The sequence below is a fragment of the Bombina bombina genome, chromosome 1 (genome assembly GCF_027579735.1).
Source record: "Bombina bombina isolate aBomBom1 chromosome 1, aBomBom1.pri, whole genome shotgun sequence".
In the NCBI taxonomy this organism is placed as follows: Eukaryota; Metazoa; Chordata; class Amphibia; order Anura; family Bombinatoridae; genus Bombina; species Bombina bombina.
Genome location: NC_069499.1, coordinates 748,466,179 through 748,493,784, shown reverse-complemented (window position 1 = coordinate 748,493,784; position 27,606 = coordinate 748,466,179). Strand labels below are relative to the sequence as shown.

Here is a 27,606-nt window from a genome sequence, read left to right as displayed (position 1 = left end):
TTATGTATCTTATTTCATTTCACGTTACAGTACATTTTAATTGTGAAAGTTTCAGTAAACTTTATAATCCAACCGGGTAATAGACGGCGAAGATTTAATAAAATAAAAAAAAATCAAATGAAACAAATGTGCACAACACGATTACTGAGCAATAGATGGAGCTGATGCTGAGGCAGTGCGCATGCCTGGTCTTTGCTGTTCTCAGCGGCCCAAGTTTACTTGTCGTTTTGGGCCTGGACGGGGTTGGAGCTACAGTGCACGTATAGGGGTCTGAGGAAATTGATAGTAGGTGCTGGAACAGCTGCTTCCACCATCCCTCCCCGGGCTATGGGGCCTGGCTGGCTTCGGTCCGCGGTGTACTAAGTGCGGCCTAAAGTGTGAGACCCGGGGAGGGAGCAACAGAGACGCTTCAGTATGAGCCAGTAATTGGAAGAAGGACCCGAAGCAGCGCGCACACACTGAGCAACACGATGGCTCAGGAGAAAATGGAGCTGGACATGGAGATCCCGCCGAGTGATGGCAGCTTGAGAAGGTCCAACAGCGCCCCCCTCATCAACGGGCTGAGGTGAGAGAATGGGGCATTATTTGATTTGGGGCCACTAAGACATGATTGGAATGGTCTCAATGCAGCACCATCATTAACGGGTTTTGGCGAGTGCATTTGAAAGGGCCGACTAGTAGCGTAAGAGCTGGGTTAGGGGTACTCTAAAGATTTAACAGACCTCATAATTAACCAATATACAGAGATTAGTCAATGATGGCCAAAATAGTAATGGTGCACTTGGCAAAATTTAAGAAAACTGCCAAGTTAACAAGTGGTGATGAGCACACTTGGGATCACTGGAGATGGTGTTATGAACCTGAATGTACTAACATTGGTTGACACAGGATTTGAGTCACAGTTTTGATGTCTTTAAAAACTTAAATATTATTGGGTCACATGCTAAACCGATCATTTTAAGAAACAATGTTTAAACAATAATACTCTCATAATAAGACTAAAGTGAGAACATTGGGATAAAGACCTAGGGTCTGAGGTAGGACTGAGGACTTGGAATCTAGATGGGAATGCATGCATTGTTATATAATACAGACATGGGCAAGGATAGCGTTCCTTAGGGCACTTTTAAAAATGGTGCCCAGTGAGATGGGGACTTTGGCAACAGCTTATAATAGTGTTTGATCCTTCAACTTCATTAAGTTAGAGCAGGGGTATCAAACTCAATTTATCTGGGGGCCACTTGCCAAGTGTTCTTCGCCCATGGGGGCCACTTGAACAGAGTATGTGTTTCGGAACTAGATATACTGGTAACTGGAAGTGACATTTACCCAAGTAGTAGTGCATAGTGGGAGCTGTAGCCCCCAGCAGACATACACAATTGTCTATATCTACCTTGTGAGTGCCAAGTGAAATGATCCTTCTGGAACTGTATACAAATGTAAAAGTGACATTTATCCAAGCAGTGTATGGTGGGAGTCTACACTGGACACTTGTCTATATATTTATCTTGTGAGTGCCTATATAGAACATCAACTAGTTACACCTCTTACAACCTTAAAAAAAGTTGTCAGCCCAAATTAATGGTTTACCTATTAAACAAGGGAGGGCCAGATGAAAGTATCTTGAGGGCCACATATGGCCTCAGGGCCTGTACTTTGAAACCACTGGGTTAGAGGATTTGAGATCACTATGGCAAGGAATGGGATTTAGAGGGTATCTTCATGGGCTGAGCTAATGCAAATAGAGGTTTGCAGAGAACTTCAGACATTTTAGGAATACTGGTGAAAATATCAATCTGCCATTTATACTGTTGCAAACAGGGGAGAACGTATATAGTGATGAAGCAAGATTTTTGTGAACAGTCTGTAGCACAACGTGTTAATATGAATTAAGGGCCGGTTTGTTGTGGTAGAACATTGCTTGTTCAAGAGTCAGAAAAGAGACACATTGAACTTAAATTAGGTAAAGTCAATGCTATTTGATGGGTTCAAAAGAGTAATACATTATGGGCAAGAGAAACTGCAGGCATTTATCCCATCCTTCTGCTAATATTCAAGGTTCTGTGAAATTTGCGGGTGCAGATGAAGGTTAAAAGTCAAGAACAAAAATAGTTTTGAAGTAATAGGGTCATGAGAGTTTCTGGATCTACAATACGCCTTTTTTAATCAACTAATGGTTGTAGATTCATTAAAAAGGGACAGTAAAGTCCCACATTAAGCATTTTATTATTCAACATCTTTCCTGTTTGTTTCTATTCTGAAATTTGCTTCAATAGCTTGGTATACTTTGTTGAAGTGCATACCTTGTTAGGCACAGGAGCAGCCATACATTAGTGGTAGCTGCACATATACTGTCATTTGCTCACCTGGATTGTTCAGCTAGCTCCCAGTAGAACATTGCTGATCTTGACCCTACCCTAGATCATGCCTTCAACAAAGGATGCTAAGAGAATAAAGCAAATTTGATAAAATTAGTAAATTGGAAAGTTGTTTAAAATTGCATGCGTGCAGTGGCATATTTAGGTTTTGTGCTTCCCTAGGCACTCAAAATTTGCCGTCCTTTGGCACCGGCCTTGTTGACCTATGTATTAATATGCCCCTGCATGCGCGTTAAGTTTAAAGGGACAGTCTAGGCCAAAATAAACTTTCATGATTCAGATAGGATAGGGCATTCAATTTTAAACAATTTTCCAATTTACTTTTATCACCAATTTTGCTTTGCTCTCTTGGTATTCTTAGTTTAAAGTTTAACCTAGGAGGTTCATATGCTAATTTCTTAGACCTTGAAGGCCACCTCTTTTCAGAATGCATTTTAACAGTTTTTCACCACTAGAGTGTGTTAGTTCATGTATTTCATATAGATAACACTCTGCTCGTGCACGTGAAGTTATCTGGGAGCAGGCACTGATTGGCTAAACTGCAAGTCTGTCAAAAGAACTGAAATAAAGAGGCAGTTTGCAGAGGCTTAGATACAAGATAATCAGGTTAAAAGTATATTAACCCTTTAAGGACACAGATTTCAGTTTGCTCAATTGTTTTATGACGGAAAAATTCCGTCATATGTCCTTAAGAGGTTAATATAACTGTGTTGGTTATGCAAAACTGGGGAATGGGTAATAAAGGGATTATCTATCTTTTAAAACAATAAAAATTCTGGTGTAGACTGTCCCTTTAATTTTGACTTTACTCTCCCTTTAAAGGGAAAGTCAAGTCAAAATTAAACTTTTATGATTCAGATAGGGCACACAATTTAAAAAAAAATTTCCAATTCACTTTCATCATACAATTTGCTTTTTATATATTCACCCCTGTCCGGTCGAGCTCTCCTGTGGCGGGCAGCCATTTGCTGCCTGAATTTAACATTGTGCACACGTGCTATTTTGCGCTCGTGTGCAACCCCCGTCACCTGCCTGCGCATATATTTGCACTAGTCTGCCCGAGCTCTCCTCTGGCAGGCAGCAATTTACTGCCCGAACTTAACATTGCACATGAGCGCTATTTTGTGCTTGTGTGCAACCCTGCTTACAGCCAATCACGCGTGGGCAGGAGCTGTTAATCTCCCCTCTCGGATGAGATCGGGGAGATTGAAATTCTACAGAGGGGGAGAAGAGGGTAGGGAAGAAGTAGTCTGGTGATCACTGCTTGATAAATCCTTACTTCAGGTTCTCTTGCTGTCAAAGGAAGGAGAATGGCTTGATAAATCAAGCCCATTGTGCACACCAGTAACATAAGACTGCTACAGTACTGTGCATAAATGTTTCCAGCATGCAATCCACCCAGAGTTTACTTTCTATCTAACCCCCATTACCAAACCTAACAATGTTTCAAGTCAACTTTCTCAAGATAGATGACCAGCAACGTTATAGTTTGGCAATATCGCAAAGTAGTGACATTGCACCTGATATTCAAGACCTCTCTGCTCAGGTGAGATATTCTAATATGATCCTCCAGCACTGAGAGATCCCTAGTGAAATTTTCAAAAGGCAGATTTTGCTTTACTTCTCCAAGGGGCGTTCCCTGTATTTCTGTATGTGAAGGAGAGACAAGCCCAGTGCAATATATCACTGCATGATATAACAGTTCTGCTGCATTTACACTTTGGGCTGTCTATTTTATATCACTTTACATTTCATATTAAATTTTATTACATTTAAACTTTGCACTTTCTTTTTTGTATACAGCAGTGTATTTAGGATTGTGATTTTACAAATTCTGATTATGCCTTCACAGTTTCTGTGTAACTTTAACAAAATAGGCTCATACTTTGTATATTTATATGTATCTCTTACAATTTAGATTGCACTTTGCATGTCTTTTAGTTAAATGAAAACTGTCACTTCAGTTTCCCAGAGAGCGTCATTACTTTCTATGGGCCAGATAATCGAACATTCTCTAGTTTGGAGAGAGATTATAGTGCAGACTTCACAGAGCCAGAACTCACTGAATTTTCTAAGAAAAGGGGAGGAACCTGGAAAGAGATGAGATATGCTTTCCATAGAAAGTAATGAAACTCCGGGGATACCAAATTTTACATGGGAGAGAGAAGGTAACCAGCTTGTTTAAAATGCTTAGAAAATTTCACAAGACTTGTGGGAGAGCTTCAGACATACCCTGGGAACGCCCCTGTTCAGCCCCCCCACCGACTACTGGGTTGACAAGTAATTTTTTAAAAAAACACAAACTTTCAAAACATAATTAGAATTAGTAAAATCACCTCTAGTTCTAAATCTAAATGGATTAAAATATAAATGTGAGTGCAAAGCTTTAATGTTTTAACACTGAAATCTAAAGTGTAAAGTAATCTAAAATACAAAGCACAAAGTGTAAGTGTAACAAAACTCATGCAGTGCTGTATTCCACTGGACTTGTCTCTCCATATATTACAATGAGAGAGATTTCACAGTGCTGGAGTGTTCCACCCTTTTTCTTTTGAATATTCAGTGAGGTCAGCCCCTGTGAAGTCTGAACTGCAATTTCTTTCCAAGTAGGAGAACCTTTTGAATATCAGGGCTATAGTCAAAACCCTATTATTAAGGTTGCCATTTTTACAAAGAAATTAGTACCCTATACACTCACATGCAGGGGTGTCTACTCCTTTTATAGTTCAAGTAAGTTTTTGTATATACTCTTCTGTAATGATGTACCTGTGTACATAGTGCTGCAAAATATGTTTGGTGTGCATAAAAAGGGACAGTAAAGTCAAAATTAAACTTTCACGTTTTAGATAGAACGTGCAATTATAAGCAACTTTCCAATTCACTTGTAATGTGTAATTTGCATAGTTCTTGGTAGCTTTTGTTAAAACGTATACCTAGGTAGGCACAGAATTTATACCCCTAACAGACCAGATTTCCATGATATGTTAAAGGAACATGAAACCTAAACAGTGTCTTTTATGGTTCAGATAGAACTTTAAACAATGTTTCAATTTACTTCTAATATCTATTTTGCTTTCTCCTGTTGTAATCCTTTGTTAAAAATAATACCTAGGTAAGCACAGAAACAGCACTGCACTACTGGGAGCTAGCTGCTGATTGGTGGCTTCACATATATCTCATCCTGTGTGTTCAGCTAGCTCCCAGTAGTACATTGCTGTTCCTTCAACAAAGCATTCAAAAGAATGAAACACATTTGCTAACAAAAGTAAATTCAAAAGTTTTTAAAAATGTTATGCTCTGTCTTGTCAGTATATTTATAAGAATCTTAGCAGTACTCTCCAAATAATATGTGAGTATATGGCAGGGTTATAACTGAATATATCTAACAATCTTTCTTTAAACTAAACCCACCATCAAATATGCATAAACTAAGACAAAAAAATTAATATAAATACCTGAATTCTTTTTTATTAGTTAATATCTATGAACACATTGGAATATATTTGTATGGATCAGAATGTGAGTCAATACTATACACGTTTAAAACTATTAAAATATGCTATGCAGAGTTCATACAGTTTACTTATTCACAATAGCCTTTCATTCAGAATTACATTTAAAATATCACAATGAGACTTAGGATGGCAGCTACTAATATTCAACAATACAATTACAATGCTAATTTAAACAATAGTACAATATACACTTCTATTAAAACATCAAATTGTAAATATTATTTGTGCCAATAACCAAACTCTAAGTTATAACTCTATAGTTGCACAAATGAAACAACTTAGCATTAAGGATATGTGTTTAACAATACACAGGCTATGAAATACTAACTTTAAAATACTAAGTGTTCCTTTAAATCTGTTAACTACAATTTGACTATGATATTACCAATAACCTTTGTTTAAAATATTAAAGTTAGAAATCATACATCACCAGTTTGAACCAAAATGTAATTCAATCTTTTCCAAATATCTTTAGATCTCCTCATTTGAAGGAAAGTTATTTTGCATAGGTCAAGGTTAGTTTCAGCTCCTTGCTTAAATGACTGTGTTCCAAGTATGGCCGCCAGTTATCAATCACCACTCTAAGCAAATCACACAAAAAACTGTCCTCTCTTACATTTAACTTTCCTGTTATATAATCATTGGAGATCTTGTTTGTTTACGCCCACGTGCTTGTCCCTTCTCATTGGATAATTCTGGGGAACGCTCCCTATTGGTGTAGTATATATTGTCGCTATGGAAAAGCATCTTTTAACAGTTAAGTCCCTTAACTTTCATACTGGGTTCTGGCCCTCGGGTGGCAGCTGACGAACATAAACAGATTCACTTAACCACTTCTAAACATTTTATAATATTTCCATATAATGATTATATTAAACAATACTACAACATTGCATTTATTACTTACAATCCGAATTCCAGGCAGGATAGCCTCATGTCAATTTTCTGATCATTTCAATACCAAGCACCATTATATTATATTATATTAAGATAAGTACACTGTTAATTTAATTCTCCCTATTAAACATATTATAATTTATTTCATTAATAAATTACAATATTAATTGTAGATGGGGTAGTATCACATCATTTTCCCCCTCAGCATAGAGCATTATATATTCTGGAGCAAGTTCTGGACAACTTGCTCCAGAATATATAATGCTCTATGCTGAGGGGGAGAGTCCAGGATCTTCATTCCCATAACGGAAGGACCAATTCTGAACAACAGACTTCCAGGGATATCACCAGGACATAGAAGTTCCTTTACAGCAAATCATCTTTAAACCAGGGCACTCACCTTACCTCATAAGATTGAGGTAACAGCTGGTAAGCAGTAATTCCTCAATTGATTCAACTCTTGTGATACAATTCACCAACAAAAGACTTATATTTGATATACATATATTTATAATCTATATTGTAAAGCTGAGCGCCTCCACTTTTATATTGTTTTTTCTCTTTCTATACATTATTTAGGCGCACAATACTCAGAGACACACATCCTAGATTTTAGCGCAGGTGACCTCTTTCTCTTTTATATATATATATATATATATATATATATATATATATATATATATATATATATATATATATATATATATATATATATATATATATATATATATAATGTCCTTTACCTGTACCCTGACAGTCTCAATCATGAAAGCCAAAATTAAGGTTTTAAGTCCCTTTTAGTAGCACTTAGACTGTCAATTTGTTAGACAATTTTTCTTTGTTTTGTAGTCTAGGGACACACCCCTTGAAAATGCTCTTTAGTATTCTTTAGCATTTGCTGTGGCCAGTTAGTAAATGAGCTACTGTGATCTCTCAATCTTGTTGCAGGGCTGAAGTCTGGAGTATATACTTTAGCTTCTTGCAGGGAATGGGGAAAATAAAAACACTTTTTTTTTTTTTTTTTTTTTTTTTTTTTAAATAACAGGAAAAAAAGACATAAAATGTATTTTTGATGGGCATAATTTAAAAGAAAATAAACCGAATTCCCCAAAAATGTTTGAATAATTCACTTCAATTTTTCTAAGTTAGTAGTAATTGCTAAACCAGATACATATTCCATGAAAACTTATTGTTCCAATCCAAAGGTATCACCACTTTAAAAACCATGCTTATTTGTTCAGTACGGGTGTATAAAACTAATTCAATTGTCTGTTTTTCCTGAAGAAAAACCACTGCTTTGTTTCATAAAATTTTTACAAAAGCACAACATGAGTACCAAGATTTACATCCATGCCAAACCAATGTTTTAAATTATAATACTATGCAAAGGTATAATAAGCATTTGAAAAAATGTGCTTGTGGTGGAGTAAAACAAGAAGGTAGTCTTCCTAAGGGTGATGCGGGAAACCGGACGCGAACCTGTTAAGTGTGTCTAGAAGGGATATGGCTGCACCTCAATGACGAGGCCCACACTAGGCCGAAAAGTACTTATGGGGTTTGCCGTTTTCTCTTGTTCAGAGAGGGATTGACTGGTATTTTGGGGCTGGACTGCACTGTTTAGTCAGGATCAGACTGATATGCTACAGGAAAGTTCTTCTCTGGGAAAGGCACATGTTGAGCAAAAAGAGGTTGCTCCTAGGGTCGTAACTAGCCATAGAACAAGCTATTATGCTATTGCTCGTTCTCATGTTGAGCGCTTCTCTCTTTTTGTATATGCAACAAAGGTAGAAGCGCTTAACTGATATAGCTATAGTAATTTGCTCTATAGGACGGTCAGAATCCAGGAATTAGCGCATGCTGTATATTCATCTGATCTCATCTAGATGGACACTCCAGACCTAAACTACCAGGCAATTTTGTTCTGAATTGTGCTACAATTATGTAGTCTAATTCTTCATAGAAGGTACATTTTACACAAAATACTGTGTTAGTCTGTGTTCAGCCACCACAAAGATGTTAAACACACAGGTAAATTGATTGGGAGCGGCAAAGATTGCCGCTCATGAGCTTGACACAGCTGGTGATTTCCAGTGTGAGTTGTACAAAAATGACATGCTCTAACCAATTACAGCATGTACCTTTTGCACTACAGTGTCCCGTTTAAGAATTTCTATCAGCTAAAATTTTCCAGTTTAGAGATTCTCCCTTCTTATTTTACACACATAGGCTGAAAAATATGTTTCATAATATGTAACCCACGTAAGTTTAAAAAACAATTTCAAATGTTGTATAACCATATCTACTCCATGACTACTTATGGGTTATTAGTGAGAGAAAAGAAAAAAAAACAGCAGTCAGGTATTCACACACTAAACTACCAAAACATGGTTTGAGTACTTTTAATAAACTCACTTGTTTTGTATTTTTAGTTCAAAATATATATTTTTAAAACACCACTTCCTCTCATTTTGTACAGTTTATTTACTGAGCTTTTCAAACATCTGGAGAAGCCTGATCACCAACCTTTTTTTTTATAACCATCTTGCGTGTGTTCCTGTGCCCAGAGTGTATTTAAATAGCTTTTACAGACTTTGCTTATTATTTTGAGTAAAATTTATTTTGGTCTTCTATTTGTATTGTTTTTGACCAAATGTTTATTTTTTTTTAGTGATAATTCACAGGTGTTCCAGACAGATGTAATGAGAGCCCGCAGGAATAGTACTACTGTAGTAAACCGCCAAAGCTTGGTAAGTTTTGTCTAAATTTGGCACATCTGCTTTTCATTTCCTTTCATTTGTATCTCTACATAGATGGTTAATAAACATTACTTTACAGTGAGTTTTGTTTACTTTCCTTACTATATATGACAACACTAATAGCAAAACATGTTTGCAGATTAGTTAGATTAAACTGCATTTGAGAGAGCATTATTTGTGTTGTGTGAAAGTGGGTGAAAAAAAATGATTGTTTATAGCGATAGTGTAAAGTCTGCTAAACCTGATATGACAAAGAACGTATAATTTATTAATTTGTATGAAATATAAACTTTTACCTTGCTGTTTGCTTTATATAAATATATGTATTTCTGCTAGTTTCTGCACCTTTTACCCAGCAGCATCTTGTATGACCTTGCATTTTGCCTTTTTTTTTGTTGTTGACAACTTTTGAAAATATATGGGATTTGACCAATGCATTGGTCAATGTTAAAACGTGTTTCAGGTGCTTGTAACTTTTGTATTGGATAAACAAATTTTGCAGTTTTGTGGGCATTTTTGGTGATTGGAAATACTAAAGTATACTGAGTATTTTTGGAGTTAAAGGGACATTACATTTTCTTTCATAATTCAGAAAGAGCATTCACTTTTAAACAACTTTCTAATTTACTTTTATTATAATTTTTTCTTTGTTCTCTTGGTATCTTTGTTGAAAAGTAGGGACGTTTGCTTAGAAGCCACCCCATTTTGGAGCACTATATAGCAGCAGTTTTTCAAGAAAATTATCAATTTGCAAGAGCACTAGATGGCAGTATGTAGTGTTCCAGATGCCTACCTAGGTTTTTATTCAACATAGAATATCATGGGAATGAAGCAAATTTGATAATAGAAGTAAATTTGAAGCTTTATAAAAATAGTGTGCTCTGTCTGAATCTCAGAATAATTTTTTGGGGTTTCTTCTCCCTTTAAGTGTTGAAACGTTTTCTTTAACTCCCAACATGTAAAATGATTAGCCAAAGCTCCAGCCAAAACTACTGCACCAATATAGATTTGGTATGCAGATTGATTTTTATAGTTAGACTATGTCTTCATGTACCTTGCTTTGTGCACAGGGACACAGTCATGCTGGAACAGGAAAGGGCCTTCCCCCAACCTATTGCCGCAAATTTGGCATCAAATTGTCTTAAATGTCTTTGTATCCTGTAACATTAAGATGGCCCTTCAGTAGGACTAAGGAGCCTAACATAATCCCTTAAAATCAGCCCCAGACCATTATCCCACTTCCATCAAACGTTACAGTGGGCGCTATGCATCCCAGTAAGTAACATTCTCCAGGCATCTGCCATAACCAGATTCTTCTGCCAGAGATTAAAGCATGATTCATCACTCCAGAGAACACGTTTCCACTGTTCCAGAGTCTAGTGGCAGCATACTTTACAAAACAAAAAAGCAAACGCTTGGTATTGTGCATCTTGATGTGAGGCTTATTTACAGCTTATATTTTATTAAAGGGACAGTAAAGACAAAATTTCATTATTCAGATAGAGCATGCAAATTTTAAACAACTTTCCAATTTACTTCCGTTATCAAATATCTTTTCTCCTGTTAAGTGTAGTCAGTCCACGGGTCATCCATTACTTATGGAATATATATCTCTTCCTAACAGGAAACTGCAAGAGAATTACCCAGCAGAGCTGCTATATAGCTCCTCCCCTCACCTATCATACTCGGTCATTCTCTTGCAGCCTAACTAAAAAGGAAGCTGTGAGAGATCTGTGGTGTTTTTTAACTTAGTTTATTTCTACAATCAAAAGTTTGTTATTTTTAAATGGCACCGGAGTGTGCTGTTTATTCTCAGGCAGCATTAGAAGAAGAATCTGCCTGGGTTTTTTTCTATGGTCTTAGCAGACGTAACTAAGATCCACTGGCTGTTTCTCATCTGAGGAGTGAGGTAACTTCAGAGAAGGGGAATAGCATGCAGGGCTCCCCTGCAACAAATGAGGTATGTGCAGTAATTTATTTTCTGAGGAATGGAATTGACTGAGAAAATACTGCTGATACCATTGTAAAGTAAGTTCAGCCTTTAAATGCAGTGATAGCGACTGGTATCAGGCTGATGTGTGTGTGTACACTGAATGTATTTTTCTAAGGAATGGAATTGACTCTGAAAATACTGTTAATACTGAAATAATGTATGAGCCTTAACTGCAGTAAAAACGACTGGTAGCAGGCTTATTAATAATAATAATACATAACTTTCAAATGTATGTTTAAAACGTTTACTGGCTTGTTAATCGTTTTTGTGAGGTACTTGGTGATAAAACTTATTAGGACATGATTTTTACCACATGGCCATTTTTGTTTTCTGCATAGAAACAGTTTCTGAGCTTCCCCACTGTTGTAATATGAGTGGGAGGGGCCTATTTTAGCGCTTTTTTGCGCAGTAAAAATTCAGTCACAATCTGTCTACTTCATCCTCCATGATCCAGATCGTCTCTAGAGAGCTCAGGGGTCTTCAAAATCCATTTTGAGGGAGGTAATCAGGCACAGCAGTCCTGTGACAGTGTATTTGACTGTGAGAAAAACGTTAATTATATAATTGTTATCCGTTTTTAGGTACTAAGGGGTTAATCATCCATTTGCTGGTGGGTGCAATCCTTTGCTAACTTAATACATTTATTGTGAAAATTTGGTTGCTATAACTATTTTGGTCATTGTTATTTCAACTGTCAGTTTTTCTGTGCTTCTTAAAGGCACAGTAACGTTTTTTATATTGCTTGTAAATTAATTTTGAAAAGTATTTCCAAGTTTGCTAGTCTCATTGCTAGTTTGTTTAAACATGTCTGACTCAGATGAATCTCTTTGTTCACTATGTTTAAAGGCCAATGTGGAGCCCAATAGAAATTTGTGTACTAATTGCATTGATGCTACTTTAAATAAAAGTCAATCTTTACATGTAAAGAAATTATCACCAGACGACGAGGGGGAAGTTATGCCGACTAACTCTCCTCACGTGTTAGTACCTTCGCCTCCCGCTCAGGAGGTGCGTGATTTTGTGGCGCCAAGTACATCAGGGAGGCCCTTACAAATCACTTTGCAAGACATGGCTACTGTTATGACAGAAGTATTATCTAAGTTGCCAGAATTAAGAGGCAAGCGCGATAGCTCTGGGTTAAGGATAGAGCGCGCGGATGAGATGAGAGCCATGTCAGATACTGCGTCACAGTTTGCAGAACGTGAGGACGGAGAGCTTCATTCTGTGGGTGACGGATCTGATCCAGGGAGACTGGATTCAGAGATTTCCAATTTTAAATTTAAGCTAGAGAACCTCCGCACATTGCTAGGGGAGGTATTAGCGGCTCTGAATGATTGTAACACGGTTGCAATTCCAGAGAAATTATGTAGGTTGGATAGATACTATGCGGTACCGGTGTGTACTAACGTATTTCCTATACCAAAAAGGCTTACAGAGATTATTAGCAAGGAGTGGGATAGACCGGGTGTGCCTTTTACCCCTCCTCCCATATTTAGGAAAATGTTTCCTATTGACGCCACCACACGAGACTTATGGCAGACGGTCCCTAAGGTGGAGGGAGCAGTTTCTACTTTAGCTAAGCGTACCACCCCGGTGGAGGATAGTTGTGCCTTTTCAGATCCAATGGATAAAAAATTAGAGGGTTAACTTAAGAAAATGTTTGTTCAACAAGGTTTTATTTTACAGCCCCTCGCATGCATTGCGCCTGTCACTGCTGCGGCAGCATTCTGGTTTGAGTCTCTGGAAGAGGCCATTCGCTCAGCTCCATTGGATGAAATAATCAACAAGCTTAAGACACTTAAGCTAGCTAACGCATTTGTTTCTGATGCCGTTGTGCATTTAACCAAACTTACGGCTAAGAACTCCGGATTCGCCATCCAAGCGCGCAGAGCGCTATGGCTTAAATCCTGGTCAGCTGACGTGACTTCTAAATCTAAATTGCTTAATATTCCTTTCAAAGGGCAGACCTTATTCGGGCCCGGCTTGAAAGAAATTATAGCTGACATTACGGGAGGTAAGGGCCATGCTCTACCTCAGGACAGGGCCAAATCAAAGGCCAAACAGTCTAATTTTCGTGCCTTTCGTAACTTCAAGGCAGGAGCAGCATCAACTTCCTCCGCTCCAAAACAGGAAGGAGCTGTTGCTCGTTACAGACAGGGCTGGAAAGTTAACCAGTCCTGGAACAGGGGCAAGCAGGCCAAGAAACCTGCTGCTGCCCCCAAAACAGCATGAAGAGAGGGCCCCCTATCCGGAAACGGATCTAGTGGGGGGCAGACTTTCTCTCTTCGCCCAGGCTTGAGCAAGAGATGTCCAGGATCCATGGGCGTTGGAGATCATATCTCAGGGATATCTCCTGGACTTCAAAACTTCTCCTCCACGGGGGAGATTTCATCTTTCAAGGTTATCAGCAAACCAAATAAAGAAAGAGGCGTTTCTACGCTGTGTACAAGACCTCTTACTAATGGGGGTAATCCACCCAGTTCCGCGGACGGAACACGGGCAGGGATTCTATTCAAACCTATTTGTGGTTCCCAAGAAAGAGGGAACCTTCAGGCCAATCTTAGACTTAAAAATCCTAAACAAATTTCTAAGAGTTCCATCATTCAAAATGGAAACTATTCGAACCATCCTTCCCATGATCCAAGAGGGTCAGTACATGACCACAGTGGATCTAAAGGATGCCTACCTTCACATACCGATTCACAAGGACCATTACCGGTATCTGAGATTTGCCTTCCTAGACAGGCATTACCAGTTTGTAGCTCTTCCCTTCGGATTAGCTACGGCTCCAAGAATCTTTACAAAAATTCTAGGATCACTTCTGGCGGTACTAAGACCGCGAGGCATAGCGGTGACTCCGTACCTAGACGACATTCTGATACAAGCGTCAAGTTTTCAAACTGCCAAGTCTCATACAGAGATAGTTCTGGCATTTCTGAGGTCGCATGGGTGGAAGGTGAACGTGGAAAAGAGTTCTCTATTACCACTTACAAGAGTTCCCTTTCTAGGGACTCTTATAGATTCTGTAGAGATGAAAATTTACCTGACAGAGGCCAGGTTATTAAAACTTCTAAATGCTTACCGTGTCCTTCACTCCATTCCACACCCGTCAGTAGCTCAGTGCATGGAAGTAATCGGCTTAATGGTAGCGGCAATGGACATAGTACCATTTGCGCGCCTGCATCTCAGACCGCTGCAATTGTGCATGCTAAGTCAGTGGAACGGGGATTACTCAGATTTGTCCCCCCTACTAAATCTGGATCAAGAGACCAGAGATTCTCTTCTATGGTGGCTTTCTCGGCCACATCTGTCCAAGGGGATGACCTTTCGCAGGCCAGATTGGACGATTGTAACAACAGACGCCAGCCTTCTAGGCTGGGGAGCAGTCTGGAATTCCCTGAAAGCTCAGGGATTATGGACTCAGGAGGAGAAACTCCTCCCAATAAATATTCTGGAGTTAAGAGCAATATTCAATGCTCTCCTAGCTTGGCCTCAGTTAGCAACTCTGAGGTTCATCAGATTTCAGTCGGACAACATCACGACTGTGGCTTACATCAACCATCAAGGGGGAACCAGAAGTTCCCTAGCGATGTTGGAAGTCTCAAAGATAATTCGCTAGGCAGAGTCTCACTCTTGCCACCTGTCAGCGATCTACATCCCAGGCGTGGAGAACTGGGAGGCGGATTTTCTAAGTCGCCAGACTTTTCATCCGGGGGAGTGGGAGCTTCATCCGGAGGTCTTTGCTCAACTGATTCGTCGTTGGGGCAAACCAGATCTGGATCTCATGGCGTCTCGTCAGAACGCCAAGCTTCCTTGTTACGGATCCAGGTCCAGGGACCCGGGAGCGGTGCTGATAGATGCTCTGACAGCCCCTTGGGTCTTCAACATGGCTTATGTGTTTCCACCATTCCCGATGCTTCCTCGTTTGATTGTCAAGATCAAACAGGAAAGAGCTTCGGTGATTCTGATAGCGCCTGCGTGGCCACGCAGGACCTGGTATGCAGACCTAGTGGACATGTCGTCCTGTCCACCGTGGTCTCTGCCTCTGAGACAGGACCTTCTAATTCAGGGTCCTTTCAAACATCCAAATCTAATTTCTCTGAGGCTGACTGCATGGAGATTGAACGCTTGATTCTATCAAAGCGTGGCTTCTCTGAGTCAGTTATTGATACCTTTAATACAGGCTAGGAAGCCTGTTACCAGAAAAATTTACCATAAGATATGGCGTAAATATTTACATTGGTGCGAATCCAAGAGTTACTCATGGAGTAAGGTTAGGATTCCTAGGATATTGTCCTTTCTACAAGAGGGTTTAGAAAAGGGCTTATCTACTAGTTCGTTAAAGGGACAGATTTCTGCTCTGTCTATTCTTCTACACAAACGTCTGGCTGAAGTTCCAGACGTTCAGGCTTTCTGTCAGGCTTTAACTAGGATTAAGCCTGTGTTTAAGTCTGTTGCTCCGCCGTGGAGCTTAAACTTAGTTCTTAATGTTCTTCAAGGCGTTCCATTTGAACCCCTTCATTCCATTGATATCAAGCTGTTATCTTGGAAAGTTCTGTTTTTGATGGCTATTTCCTCGGCTCGAAGAGTCTCTGAGTTATCTGCCTTACATTGTGATTCTCCTTATCTGATTTTTCATTCAGACAAGGTAGTCCTGCGTACTAAACCTGGGTTCTTACCTAAGGTAGTTACTAACAGGAATATCAATCAAGAGATTGTTGTTCCATCTCTGTGTCCTAACCCTTCTTCAAAGAAGGAACGACTTTTGCATAATCTGGACGTAGTCCGTGCCCTGAAATTCTATTTGCAGGCAACTAAGGATTTTCGTCAAACTTCTTCCCTGTTTGTCGTTTACTCTGGACAGAGGAGAGGTCAAAAGGCTTCGGCTACCTCTCTCTCTTTTTGGCTTCGTAGCATAATACGCTTAGCCTATGAGACTGCTGGACAGCAGCCTCCTGAAAGGATTACAGCTCATTCTACTAGAGCTGTGGCTTCCACCTGGGCCTTTAAAAATGAGGCCTCTGTTGAACAGATTTGCAAGGCTGCGACTTGGTCTTCGCTTCACACTTTTTCAAAATTTTACAAATTTGATACTTTTGCTTCGTCGGAGGCTATTTTTGGGAGAAAGGTACTTCAGGCAGTGGTTCCTTCTGTTTAATGTTCCTGCCTTGTCCCTCCCTTCATCCGTGTACTTTAGCTTTGGTATTGGTATTCCATAAGTAATGGATGATCCGTGGACTGACTACACTTAACAGGAGAAAACATAATTTATGCTTACCTGATAAATTCCTTTCTCCTGTAGTGTAGTCAGTCCACGGCCCGCCCTGTTTTTACGGCAGGTCTAAATTTTAATTAACTCCAGTCACCACTGTACCCTATGGTTCCTCCTTTCTCGTCTGCTTTGGTCGAATGACTGAGTATGATAGGTGAGGGGAGGAGCTATATAGCAGCTCTGCTGGGTAATTCTCTTGCAGTTTCCTGTTAGGAAGAGATATATTTTCCATAAGTAATGGATGACCCGTGGACTGACTACACTACAGGAGAAAGGAATTTATCAGGTAAGCATAAATTATGTTTTTGTTCTCTTGGTATCTATGTAGGCCTATAAGAGCTCAGGAGTGTGCACGTGTCTTTAATACTCTATGGCAGCAGTGTTTTGCAACATTTTATAACAAAGCTACAAATAATGTTGCAAAAAATTGCTGCCATAGAGTACTAAAGACAAGTGCACACTCCTGAGCTCTTATGAGCCAACCTAGCTTTAATCTTCAATAAATGATACCAAGAGAATAAAGCAAATTTTATAACAGAAGTAAATTGGAAAGTTGTTTAAAATTGCATGCTCTATCCGAATCATGAGAGATTTTGACTTTACTTTCCCTTTAAGTTCCAGTGGCAGTATGGAATTCTGTAGCGAGTGATGCAACAGATGATAGGCGAGTGAGTTTGTGTGGTCTACAGCTTTGTGGCTGGGCTGATGATGCTTCCCCTTCACATTAATAGTACTTAAAGTTTGACTGGGACAGATCTAGTGGGGCAGATATTTCACAAACAGACTTATGGCATTCTAAGACAGTGCCAACTTTTAAAAAAAGAAAAAGAAAATCGCAATGATCAAAGGGCTCTGCACTCTCCACTGCAAACAACCTTAAAGTAAAAGTCAATCTTAGCATTTGTGAAACGCTAGGATTGACATTTGGAACAAATAAAGGGGACTTTCATTCATGAAGTATAAAATACTTCATGCAGAAAGCTCCTTTATTTGTTTCAAGTGTTCACCGCACTGAGCTGATCAGGCAGCCCAAGGCAGAACCCTGTTTTGCTTGAGAGGTGACGTTTTCACCTCTTAGCCAATAGCCGTGTGTGAAATGCGGCTTGGCGCCCTTATTGCGCCGGATTTCCCGCACGCTATTTGCTAAGAGGTGGAAACGTTACCTCTTAGCATAACAGCTTTCTGCCGTGGGCTGCCTGAGCAGCTCAGTGCAGCGAACGCTTGAAACAAAGGAGTTTTCTGCATGAAGTATTTGATACTTCATGAATGAAAGTCCCTTTATTTATTCCAATGGTCAATCCTAGCGTTTCACAAATGCTAGGATTGACTTTCACTTTCATGAGGAATCTCTCCTTCCTTAATGTCACATTTAAAAACCTAGATAATGCTCTTCTTTTTGGAGTTCATCCATTTGAGTGTAAGTTTGTATGCATTCATGTATGTATATGTTCCAAAATATACTACACTAGCTGGATTTATGCAAAATCTTATGGTAGTTTTATTTTTGATGTGATGTGTCAAGGCCCTCAAGGGACTTCATCCTTTCTTCAGACAAAGCAGAGGTTAAAGTGACAGTCTGCTCCAGAATTTATGTTGTTTTAAAGATAGATAATCCCTTTATTACCCATTCCCCAGTTTTGCATAACCAAAACGGTTATATTAATATACTTTTATTTCAGTTCTTTTGACAGACATGCATTTTAGACATGGACAGCACTTGTTTATTGGTGGGTGATTTTATCCACCAATCGGGAAGAACAACCCAGGTTGTTCACCAAAAATGAGACGGCATCTAAACTTACATTCTTGCTTTTCAAATAAAGATACAAAGAGAATGATGAAAATTTGATAAAAGGAGTAAATTAGAAAGTTGCTTAAAATTACATGCTCTATCTGAATCACGAAAGAGAAAATTTTTGGGTTCAGTGTCCCTTTAATCAATGACCACTTGTTCCAAGCTGTGCTTAAATTACATTGTACTAAAAAAATTTCTTTTCCATCTAAAAGAGGATAAAACATATCTTTTAATAGAAGTTCTTGGTTTCGTTACATAGTTTTTTTTCCTGTGGGAGTTGTCCCTATCAACCAGTGAGCTGTAGAGTCCCAGGACTCAGTGGTGTTCTATCAGCACTTTCTGTTATCTCACTTTAAATTTTAAACCGCTTTTAATCATGGTATAAACAAAAGTCTAATATATTGTTCTTCATATAAATAATATACACATTTTATCATGTCCCTTATAACCTCTACATAGACTTGGCAATGTCTACCTTTTATTTATTCATAAAAAATGATTGACAACATTACAAAGATCTGCATGGAAAAAAAAGTTTTAAAACCATTTAAAATGTTTTTTTTTTTTTTTTTAATTAATGCATTGTTTTGCAGTTCCAGAGAACACTCATTGAACCGCTTGATAAATATTTTTTTATATTCCTTCCCTTGCTGTGGCAAACTAGGAAGGAATATAAAAAAGTTCCTGCACATATCAGCCATCATGGAATTCACTCCAGCCTCAATGGAAATGCTAGCATTTTCAAACTTCAATTACAAGAAGGGCAGGCAAAATAAGTTTTTAAATTATTTATATTTTTAAAAGTTTTATGGGGAATTACATTTTGAGTATATGATATGGATAGGTATTCTGAGTGCAGAAATTAGTAGTTTGCATTTAAATAATAAATGTTTCATTTTAAAGCACAATAAATATGTGGGTTTTGTTTACATTTCTAGGTATTTATTATAAATATGAATGCAATTTTTCATTAACTTGTTGCTACATTTTATAAAGTATCAGGAGTAAGGCAGAACCATTATATTCATATTTTTCCAAAGGTAAAACAACCTATAGAGTCAGTGAGTTATATGAAAGTATCATTCCGGTGTAATTCTTGTTGGCTTAAAGGGACATAAAACTTAAATGCTAAATCACTTGAGTGATGCAGCGCAACTGTAAAAAGCTGATCTGAAAATAAAATAAGTGCTCTGGTAACTGCTACTTCACCTACTGTCCAGCTGAAAGTTTAAGAAAAAAGTGCTGAGGTCATGCATTGCTATGCTGGTATCTTGTGAACTTTTACTGAAATTTTGTAAGATTTCATAGTAAACTTCCTTAAAGGGACATAAAACCCAAAAATGTCCTTTTATGATTCAGATAGAACATTCAATTTTAAACAACTTTCTAACTTGCTTCCATTATCACATTTTCTTTGTTTTGTTGTTATCCTTTGTTGAAAAGCAGAAACTAAGCTGAGGAGCATTCAGGTGTCTGCAGCACTATATGGAAGGAGTTTTGCAATAATTCTATAAATTAGCAAAAGCACTAGATGGCAGCACTATTTCCTGTAATGTAGTGTTCCAGAAATGTGCATGCTACCTATCTAGATATCTCTTCAATAAAGAATAACTTGAGAACTAAGCAAATTTGATAATATAAGTAAACTGGAAACTTTTTTTTTTAAATTGTATTCTCTATCTGAATCATGAAAGTAAAATGTTAGGTTTCATGTCCCTTTAAACTGAATAGGAAAATAGCATGACTGTGCTGCACATGCCAGATGCACACTCCCTTGCAAGTCCTGGGACTAGCATCCCGATTGGCTGCTTAAAGTCTCTTTACAGTGGGGAAAATTTGATGTAAAATATCTTCCTTTTTTACATAGAGATGTTCAGGTGATATTTTCCAGTCTGCTTTTTACAGCTATGCTACATCACTTTCGAGTGCTCCTTTAATGTTCGTATCAAGGGTCTCTTGATTGATTGACTGTATTGTTTGGCACATACTCTGGCTCTGAACCAAATAATCTAAATTAGTTTTGTCTAAAGCACCATCTGGGTAGAGCAGTGTTACTAGACTCCAGTCTTCAAGTATCACTAACCGGCCAGGTGTTGTGTTATAAATTAATGAAATAAGTATATTACAAAAATACCTACAGTGTTGCATATTAAAGACTTTTATGTTCTAATAAGTTAACTCTGTTTAGTGTTGTTCATCATCATCCCTATTTTGATAAATAATTGTTTTGCATTATTAGTTTCAGATACATTAGCCAAAAAGTGTATCCCTGATATGTAGTGATATGTTTAAATTGTGGCTTCTAAATGATGGGATACTTTTAATTTTATTATTATTATTTTTTCATGAGAGCATGCTGAAGGAGGCTTCAGCGCTGTGTATGTGTGTTGGGCACTATGGCAGCAGTGTTTGTAACAATGTTTGTAACAATATAATTTATATAGTGCACATTCCTGAGCCTTCCTTGTTATGCTCTTGAAATATTGAAAATGGAAGTAAATATTAAACTACTTTTCTTTCTAACCTGGGGATATACGCCACAAAAATCCTTACTTGTGTGCCTTAGTGTATGCCACTCTAATTCCTAGATGCTGTTCTGTGTGGAGGAGTGCTAAGCAGTTATTGGGGGTATGTGTTGTGACTTTAGTGCACTTCAGGTACACAGCACAGTGAAGGAGTTAATTTTCATATGTGAAAGCGGGAGTTACATTAATACAAATTTGTCTGTGCTTCCATGGACTTCATCCTGTAGGCGCCCACCTTGCGCTCCGCACTATTTATGTCTTACAATCTGTATATCCGCTACTGATGTTTTGATGGCTAGTTTACTAGGGTAGATGACTGATATGTTTCTGAGAACCTTTATCCCCATACGGCTTCCTTTTTCCATTTTCTGTCAACCCTTAGATTTTAGTGGACAATAAGGTATATTCCATATTTCCCACTACTGTTCTACCTCTGTAAATGGTATAGGAGGACGCTACAGTATACTCTGTTCTGTATTACGGTTATAAATTTGCTGGACAACGGTACACCTTTACATAGAAAGATTACTACAGCATATTCTATATCTTTACTGTGATATATTGCTAAACGATAATATACACTTGTGAGATGATTCTACAGTATATTACTTTTTTTTCATTTACTTTTTTATATATTGCTGAATAGTTCACACTTACTCGTAAGAGGATACTCTGTTCCATAATTTGTACTGCTGTCATTTATTACTGTACATTGGTATACCTTTTGTATGTGAGTAAAGTGAGCGGTACACCCTACCCCGTCAAGATCCGTAATGCATTCTAAAGTCAGTAGTTAAGAGTTTTATGGTACAATGCTGTAACATAAAACTCATAACTAAAGTGCTAAAAAATACACTAACACCCATAAACTACCTATTAACCCCTAAACCGAGGCCCTCCCGCATCGCAAACACTATAATAAATTTTTATCCCCTAATCTGCCGCTTCGGACACCGCCATCACCTACATTATATTTATGAACCCCTAATCTGCTGCCCCCAACATCGCCGCCACCTACATTATATTTATTAATCCCTAATCTGCCGCCCCATGTCGCTGCCACCTACCTACACTTTTTAACCCCGAATCTGCCGCCCCAACGTCACCGCCACTACAATAAACATATTAACCCCTAAACCGCCGCACTCGCGCCTCACAAACATTGGTTAAATATTATTAACCCCTAATCTGTCGTCCCTAACATAGACGCCACCTACCTACATTTATTAACCCCTAATCTGCCGCCCCAACGTCACCGTCACTATATTAGTTATTAACCCCTAAATCTAAGTCTAACCCTAACACCCCCTAACTTAAATATAATTTAAATAAATCTAAAGAAAATTAATATCCTTAACTACATTATTCCTATTTAAAACTAAATACTTATAAAATAAACCCTAAGCTAGCTACAATATAACTAATAGTTACATTGTATATAGTTTAGGATTTATTTTTATTTTACAGGCAAGTTTCTATTTATTTTAACTAGGTAGAATAGTTATTAAATAGTTATTAACTATTTAATAACTACCTAGCTAAAATAAATACAAATTTACCTGTAAAATAAAACCTAACCTAAGTTACTAACACCTAACACTACACTACAATTAAATAAATTAACTAAATTAACAACAATTAAATCAATTAAATTAGCTAAAGTACAAAACAAACACTAAATTACAGAAAATAATAATCAAATTACAAGATATTTAAACTAATTACACCTAATCTAATAGCCCTATCAAAATAAAAAAAGTCCCCCCCAAAATAATAAAAAACCCCTAGCCTAAACTACCAATAGCCCTTAAAAGGGCCTTTTGCGGGGCATTGCCCCAAAGTAATCGGCTCTTTTACCTGTGTAAAAAAAATAAAAAATACAAACCCACCACCCACACAACCAACCCCCCAAATAAAATACTATCTAAAAAAAACCTAAGCTCCCCACTGAAAAGGGCATTTGGATGTGGGTATTGCCCTTAAAAGGACAGTTAGCTCTTTTGCAAGCCCAAACCCATCCTAAAATTAAAACACACCCAATACACCCTTAAAAAAAAACACTAACCCCCTGAAGATCGACTTACCGGGAGAAGTCTTCATCCAAGCCAGGCCGAAGTCCTCAACGAAGCAGGGAGAAGTCTTCATCCAAGCAGGGCGAAGTGGTCTTCCAGACGGGCAGAAGTGTTCATCCAGACGGCATCTTCTATCTTCATCCATCCGGCGCGGAGCATCCTCTTCAATCTTCATCCATCCGGCGCGGAGCATCCTCTTCATCCGACGACTAAAGACGAATGAAGGTACCGTTAAGTGACGTCATCCAGGATGGCGTCCCTTAGATTCTGATTGGCTGATAGAATTCTATCAGCCAATCGGAATTAAGGTAGAAAAAATCCTATTGGCTGATGCAAAGAGCCAATAGGACTGAAGTTCAATCCTATTGGCTGATCCAATCAGCGAATAGGATTGAGCTTGCATTCTATTAGCTGATTGGAACAGCCAATAGTAGACATTGTTTAATAATATAAACTATGTGTTAGCTACGCTAAATGAGCTTAAGTGTAATGCAGTATTTAATCGATAGATTAAACAATGTCTCAACAAATGTATATAATCCCTAATAATGTTTAATCAATAAAATAGATAGGACAATGTGTAAAGGATTGTGAATATTCCCTGGTGTTGGTCTGGATTTGTATGGTAGATCACCAACATATAACATAGTATCCAATCTTCCTATCAATGATATACAAAGGTGATATGTGTGGGTTTTTTTTAAATATAAGCCATCAATATTTGTAGTTTATGTTGTAAAATGACGGTGTTCTGTGTTGGACAAACTCAAAGGGAAGCCCGTAAAAGAATTTCAGAGAATAAATAAAATATTAGGTAAAATTTCGTCACATTTTTACACGCTGGACATAACACAAGCCAACTTTGTTTTCAAATTATTGAACAAGTTAAGATACTCAGGAGGGGTGGCAATAGGGAAGCCCTCTTAAAGAAAAGGGAAATGTATTGAATAAATGAACTAGATACTATGACCCCTCAAGGTTTAAACCAGGAATATGATTGGACAGTTTTTTGGTAAATGTACTTTAATTCAGTTATATGATGATAAACTAAATTGTGCTTCATGATTTATTAAATAATTTTACTATGGAATTTTTTTTATTTACACTGATGTTTACCACTAGAGGGATAAATGGGAATAAGCAATTTTCTTTCCTTTACCTGTAAATATTGATTCTAACCACTAGGTGGCTGTATACATTTGTGGCTGCAGTATACATTTTGTATGTTTTTTGGCGCCTAAAATACACAATTTTTGTAGTAATATGTTAAGCATGAATAAGGACTAAGTTTGTGCCCGTAACGTTGCTTGGTGTAACTGTTGGACCTTGCACTGATGAAAAATAAAGGTCTTTTTAACTTTTAAAGCAGCTGGAGTTTTTTACTTTTTAATCTGGATCTTGTTAGGACATTTAAAATGTTATGGAAAGGCTCCTGAGCATTTTGTCAGTCTCTTGTTTGTTGCTTTTTCTGGTTAACATTAGGGCCAAGAGGGTAGCTTCTGTTTCCTTCTGTTTCCTTAGCTTCTTGCTTACAGAGTTTGATTCAAAGAGTTTTCTTGGAAGCAGGACAATAGTCGCCTTTAAGTATTTTATCTTTTAACCCGTTCTATATTCACTCTTTGGTTTTCAAGATTGAAATATCAGCAGAGTACCATGGTCCTGTGTACTTTTTTTTTTTTTTTTTATCAAATTGTGTTTGCCTCTCCAGAGGCAGTTTTTGGAAGGAAGGTCTTTCAGTTGGTGGTTCCTGATAAACAGGTGCTTGCCTTTTCTTCTTTTCTTTGGGTATTAGTTCCCACAAGTAAGGATTTTCGTTGACTATCACCACCTTAGAAAAAAAACAAAATGTATTCTTACCTGATAAAATTCTTGGTGGTGATAGTCCATCTTGTTGGTGGCAGTTCTAGTTTGCACCTCATTACCCTAATATCTTTCTTGCTCCTTCCTCCTATCCTTGGCTATATTTAATACTGGAGGTGAGGAGGAAGTGGCAGGGATACTTAAGGGACATGAAACCCAAAAAATGTCTTTCATGATTCAGATAGAGAATACAATTTTAAAACGACTTTCTAATTTACTTCTATTATGTAATCTTTTTAATTCTTTTGGTATTATTTTGTTGAAGGAGCAGCAATGCACTTATGGTTTCTAACTGAGCACATGGGTGAGTGTGTGTGTGTGTGTATATTCTATATAAACCTTTCAACAAAGGATAACAAGAGAAGGAAGCAAATGAAATAATAGAAGTAAATTGAAAAGTTGTTTAAAATTGTATTCTCTATCTAAATCACGAAAGATTTTTTTTGGGTTTCATGTCCTTTTTAAAGCTTTGTGTGGGATGTCTCTGCCTTCTCACAAGTAAGGATTTTCATTGACTATTGCCACCACGAAAGAAAGAGGATTTTATATATATATATATATATATATATATATATATATATATATATATATATATATATATATATATATATATATATATATATATATATATATATATATATATATATATATATATATATATATATATACAGGGAGAGTCCACAGCTGCATTCATTACTTTTGGGAATACTGAACCTGGCCACCAGGAGGCGGCAAAGACACCCCAGCCAAAGGCTTAAATACCTCCCCCACTTCCCTCATCCCCCAGTCATTCTTTGCCTTTTGTCATAGGAGGTTGGCAGAGAAGTGTTAGAAGATTACAGAGTAGTCTCTTATGGAGGGTAGTACTCTTCGAGATGGGACTGGAGTTTTAAGTAGTCCTGTCAGCCTCTCAGTGAGAGCATGGATGAAAGTTAGTCCGGAGATACAGGGAGATTTTTTGCGAAACCATCCCGACTCATATTAACAGCTCCATAAGCAATCAGCGTTGACGAGTTTCACTGCCTGCTTTTTTCACTCAAGTCCATGTCAGAAGCAACGCTACTATCTGTCAAACTTTCTCCAGGTATAAGATGATGCTGGTGTGTACTGACCCACTCAGTGTGAGGTAGATTCCCAGTGGTAGAATGTCAGGAACAGAAGTTAGGATGTCAGGAACAGTAGCTATGCTACTAAATAAGTAGCACAGACAGTTATGTATATATACACAATAATAGTTAATCATATTTATATTTAATTGGGATATATATATATATATATATATATTTTTTTTTAAATTTATACAGTTACACATACTTGATCACGTATTAAATATTGGATCACTTTGTATTGGTATCACTAACAATTTCTTAAGGCTTTTTGACACAGGCAATGCCCATACACTCAGTGGGGCACTATGGTGTACACACTTGTCACTTTATTGTTACACATAGTCTAAGGGGAACACAGATGGTTATAGGGTAGTCTACGGGATTCGGCCACGCCCATTTCATGTGTCATGCACTCTCCTCATCGTGAACAGTAAATTCTCATTGGGCTCACGTCAAGTGTGGGGAGGATCTGCTAATGGCAGACCTATGTCTACTCAGGCTTCACATCACACGCTCAATAGCACACACCTCTCACAGCGGACTAGTTTATTGGTCACACCTGGTGATGTCATTGTAAATAGTGAGTCTCTATTGGATTAATTCCGGATTAGGAGGAGTTTTTCCTTTGACTATTACGAGCCCACATAGCCTCATTATTATACGCCCCTCACAGCGTCCACACCGTGATATATATCAATTGTTTGAGAAAAAAACGTTCACAGACCACTTTAATATGTTTTGATATGCATCAACATTCCTCCTATAATAATCATAGAAATGAATATTCCCATACTCCCCACTTCCCAAGAGACGATGCAACTAACATTTCCCAATTTTCAAGAGATAATACAACGACCAATAGGGACACTACACAAGCGTAAACATAGGGAACCTCTACATCTCTCAGTTCCCTTTTTTTAGAGGAGCGAATACCCCTGGTCCCATTGTGGAGGAAAGATGGACAGAACACCCAGTATCAGCAAACAGGCAGAAGAACATACACAAACGGGGAAGGAGGGGAAGGGGACATACCACCAAGGAAAAAAGTTACAACTAAACACAGGTATTTTTAACCTATCTGATAGAACTTTAAGCAATGATGAGATTAGGACTTTGGGTAAGGGGCTTAGTTTTTGCCCTTAAAAAGAGGATATTGCTTACCTGGATCTCTTCCAGAGCCTGGTTATGGAAGATTTTGAAAAACTTCCTAGAAACAATGGTGAACATGGTAATATTTGGCTCAATGAAAAGATTTCTTTTGAAAATTTAGCATCAGATGATATTATCCGCCAAGCGGATAAAGGAGGAGGGATTGTTATCCAAAATTATGAGGATTATATTATTGAAGCTCAAGGAATACTATTAGATAAAGAATATTACAAAAAAACTGGATAAAGATCCTACAGATTTATTTATGAAAGAGCTTATTAAACT

At 37.8% G+C, this 27,606-nt stretch overlaps 1 protein-coding gene across 6 annotated transcripts in view; it reads left to right on the top strand.

Moving 5' to 3' along the window:
- The first annotated feature begins 201 nt into the window (after positions 1 to 201).
- The window catches only part of LOC128645938 (P2R1A-PPP2R2A-interacting phosphatase regulator 1), a 280,777-nt gene continuing 253,372 nt past the window's right edge, over positions 202 to 27,606 (top strand). For all 6 annotated transcript variants that reach the window (XM_053699273.1, XM_053699271.1, XM_053699277.1 and 3 more), the window contains exons 1-2: positions 202 to 565; positions 9,459 to 9,537. In XM_053699273.1, the coding sequence (XP_053555248.1) occupies positions 471 to 565; positions 9,459 to 9,537 (174 nt within the window). In that variant the 5' untranslated portion in view covers positions 202 to 470. The remainder of the gene's footprint in view (positions 566 to 9,458; positions 9,538 to 27,606) is intronic.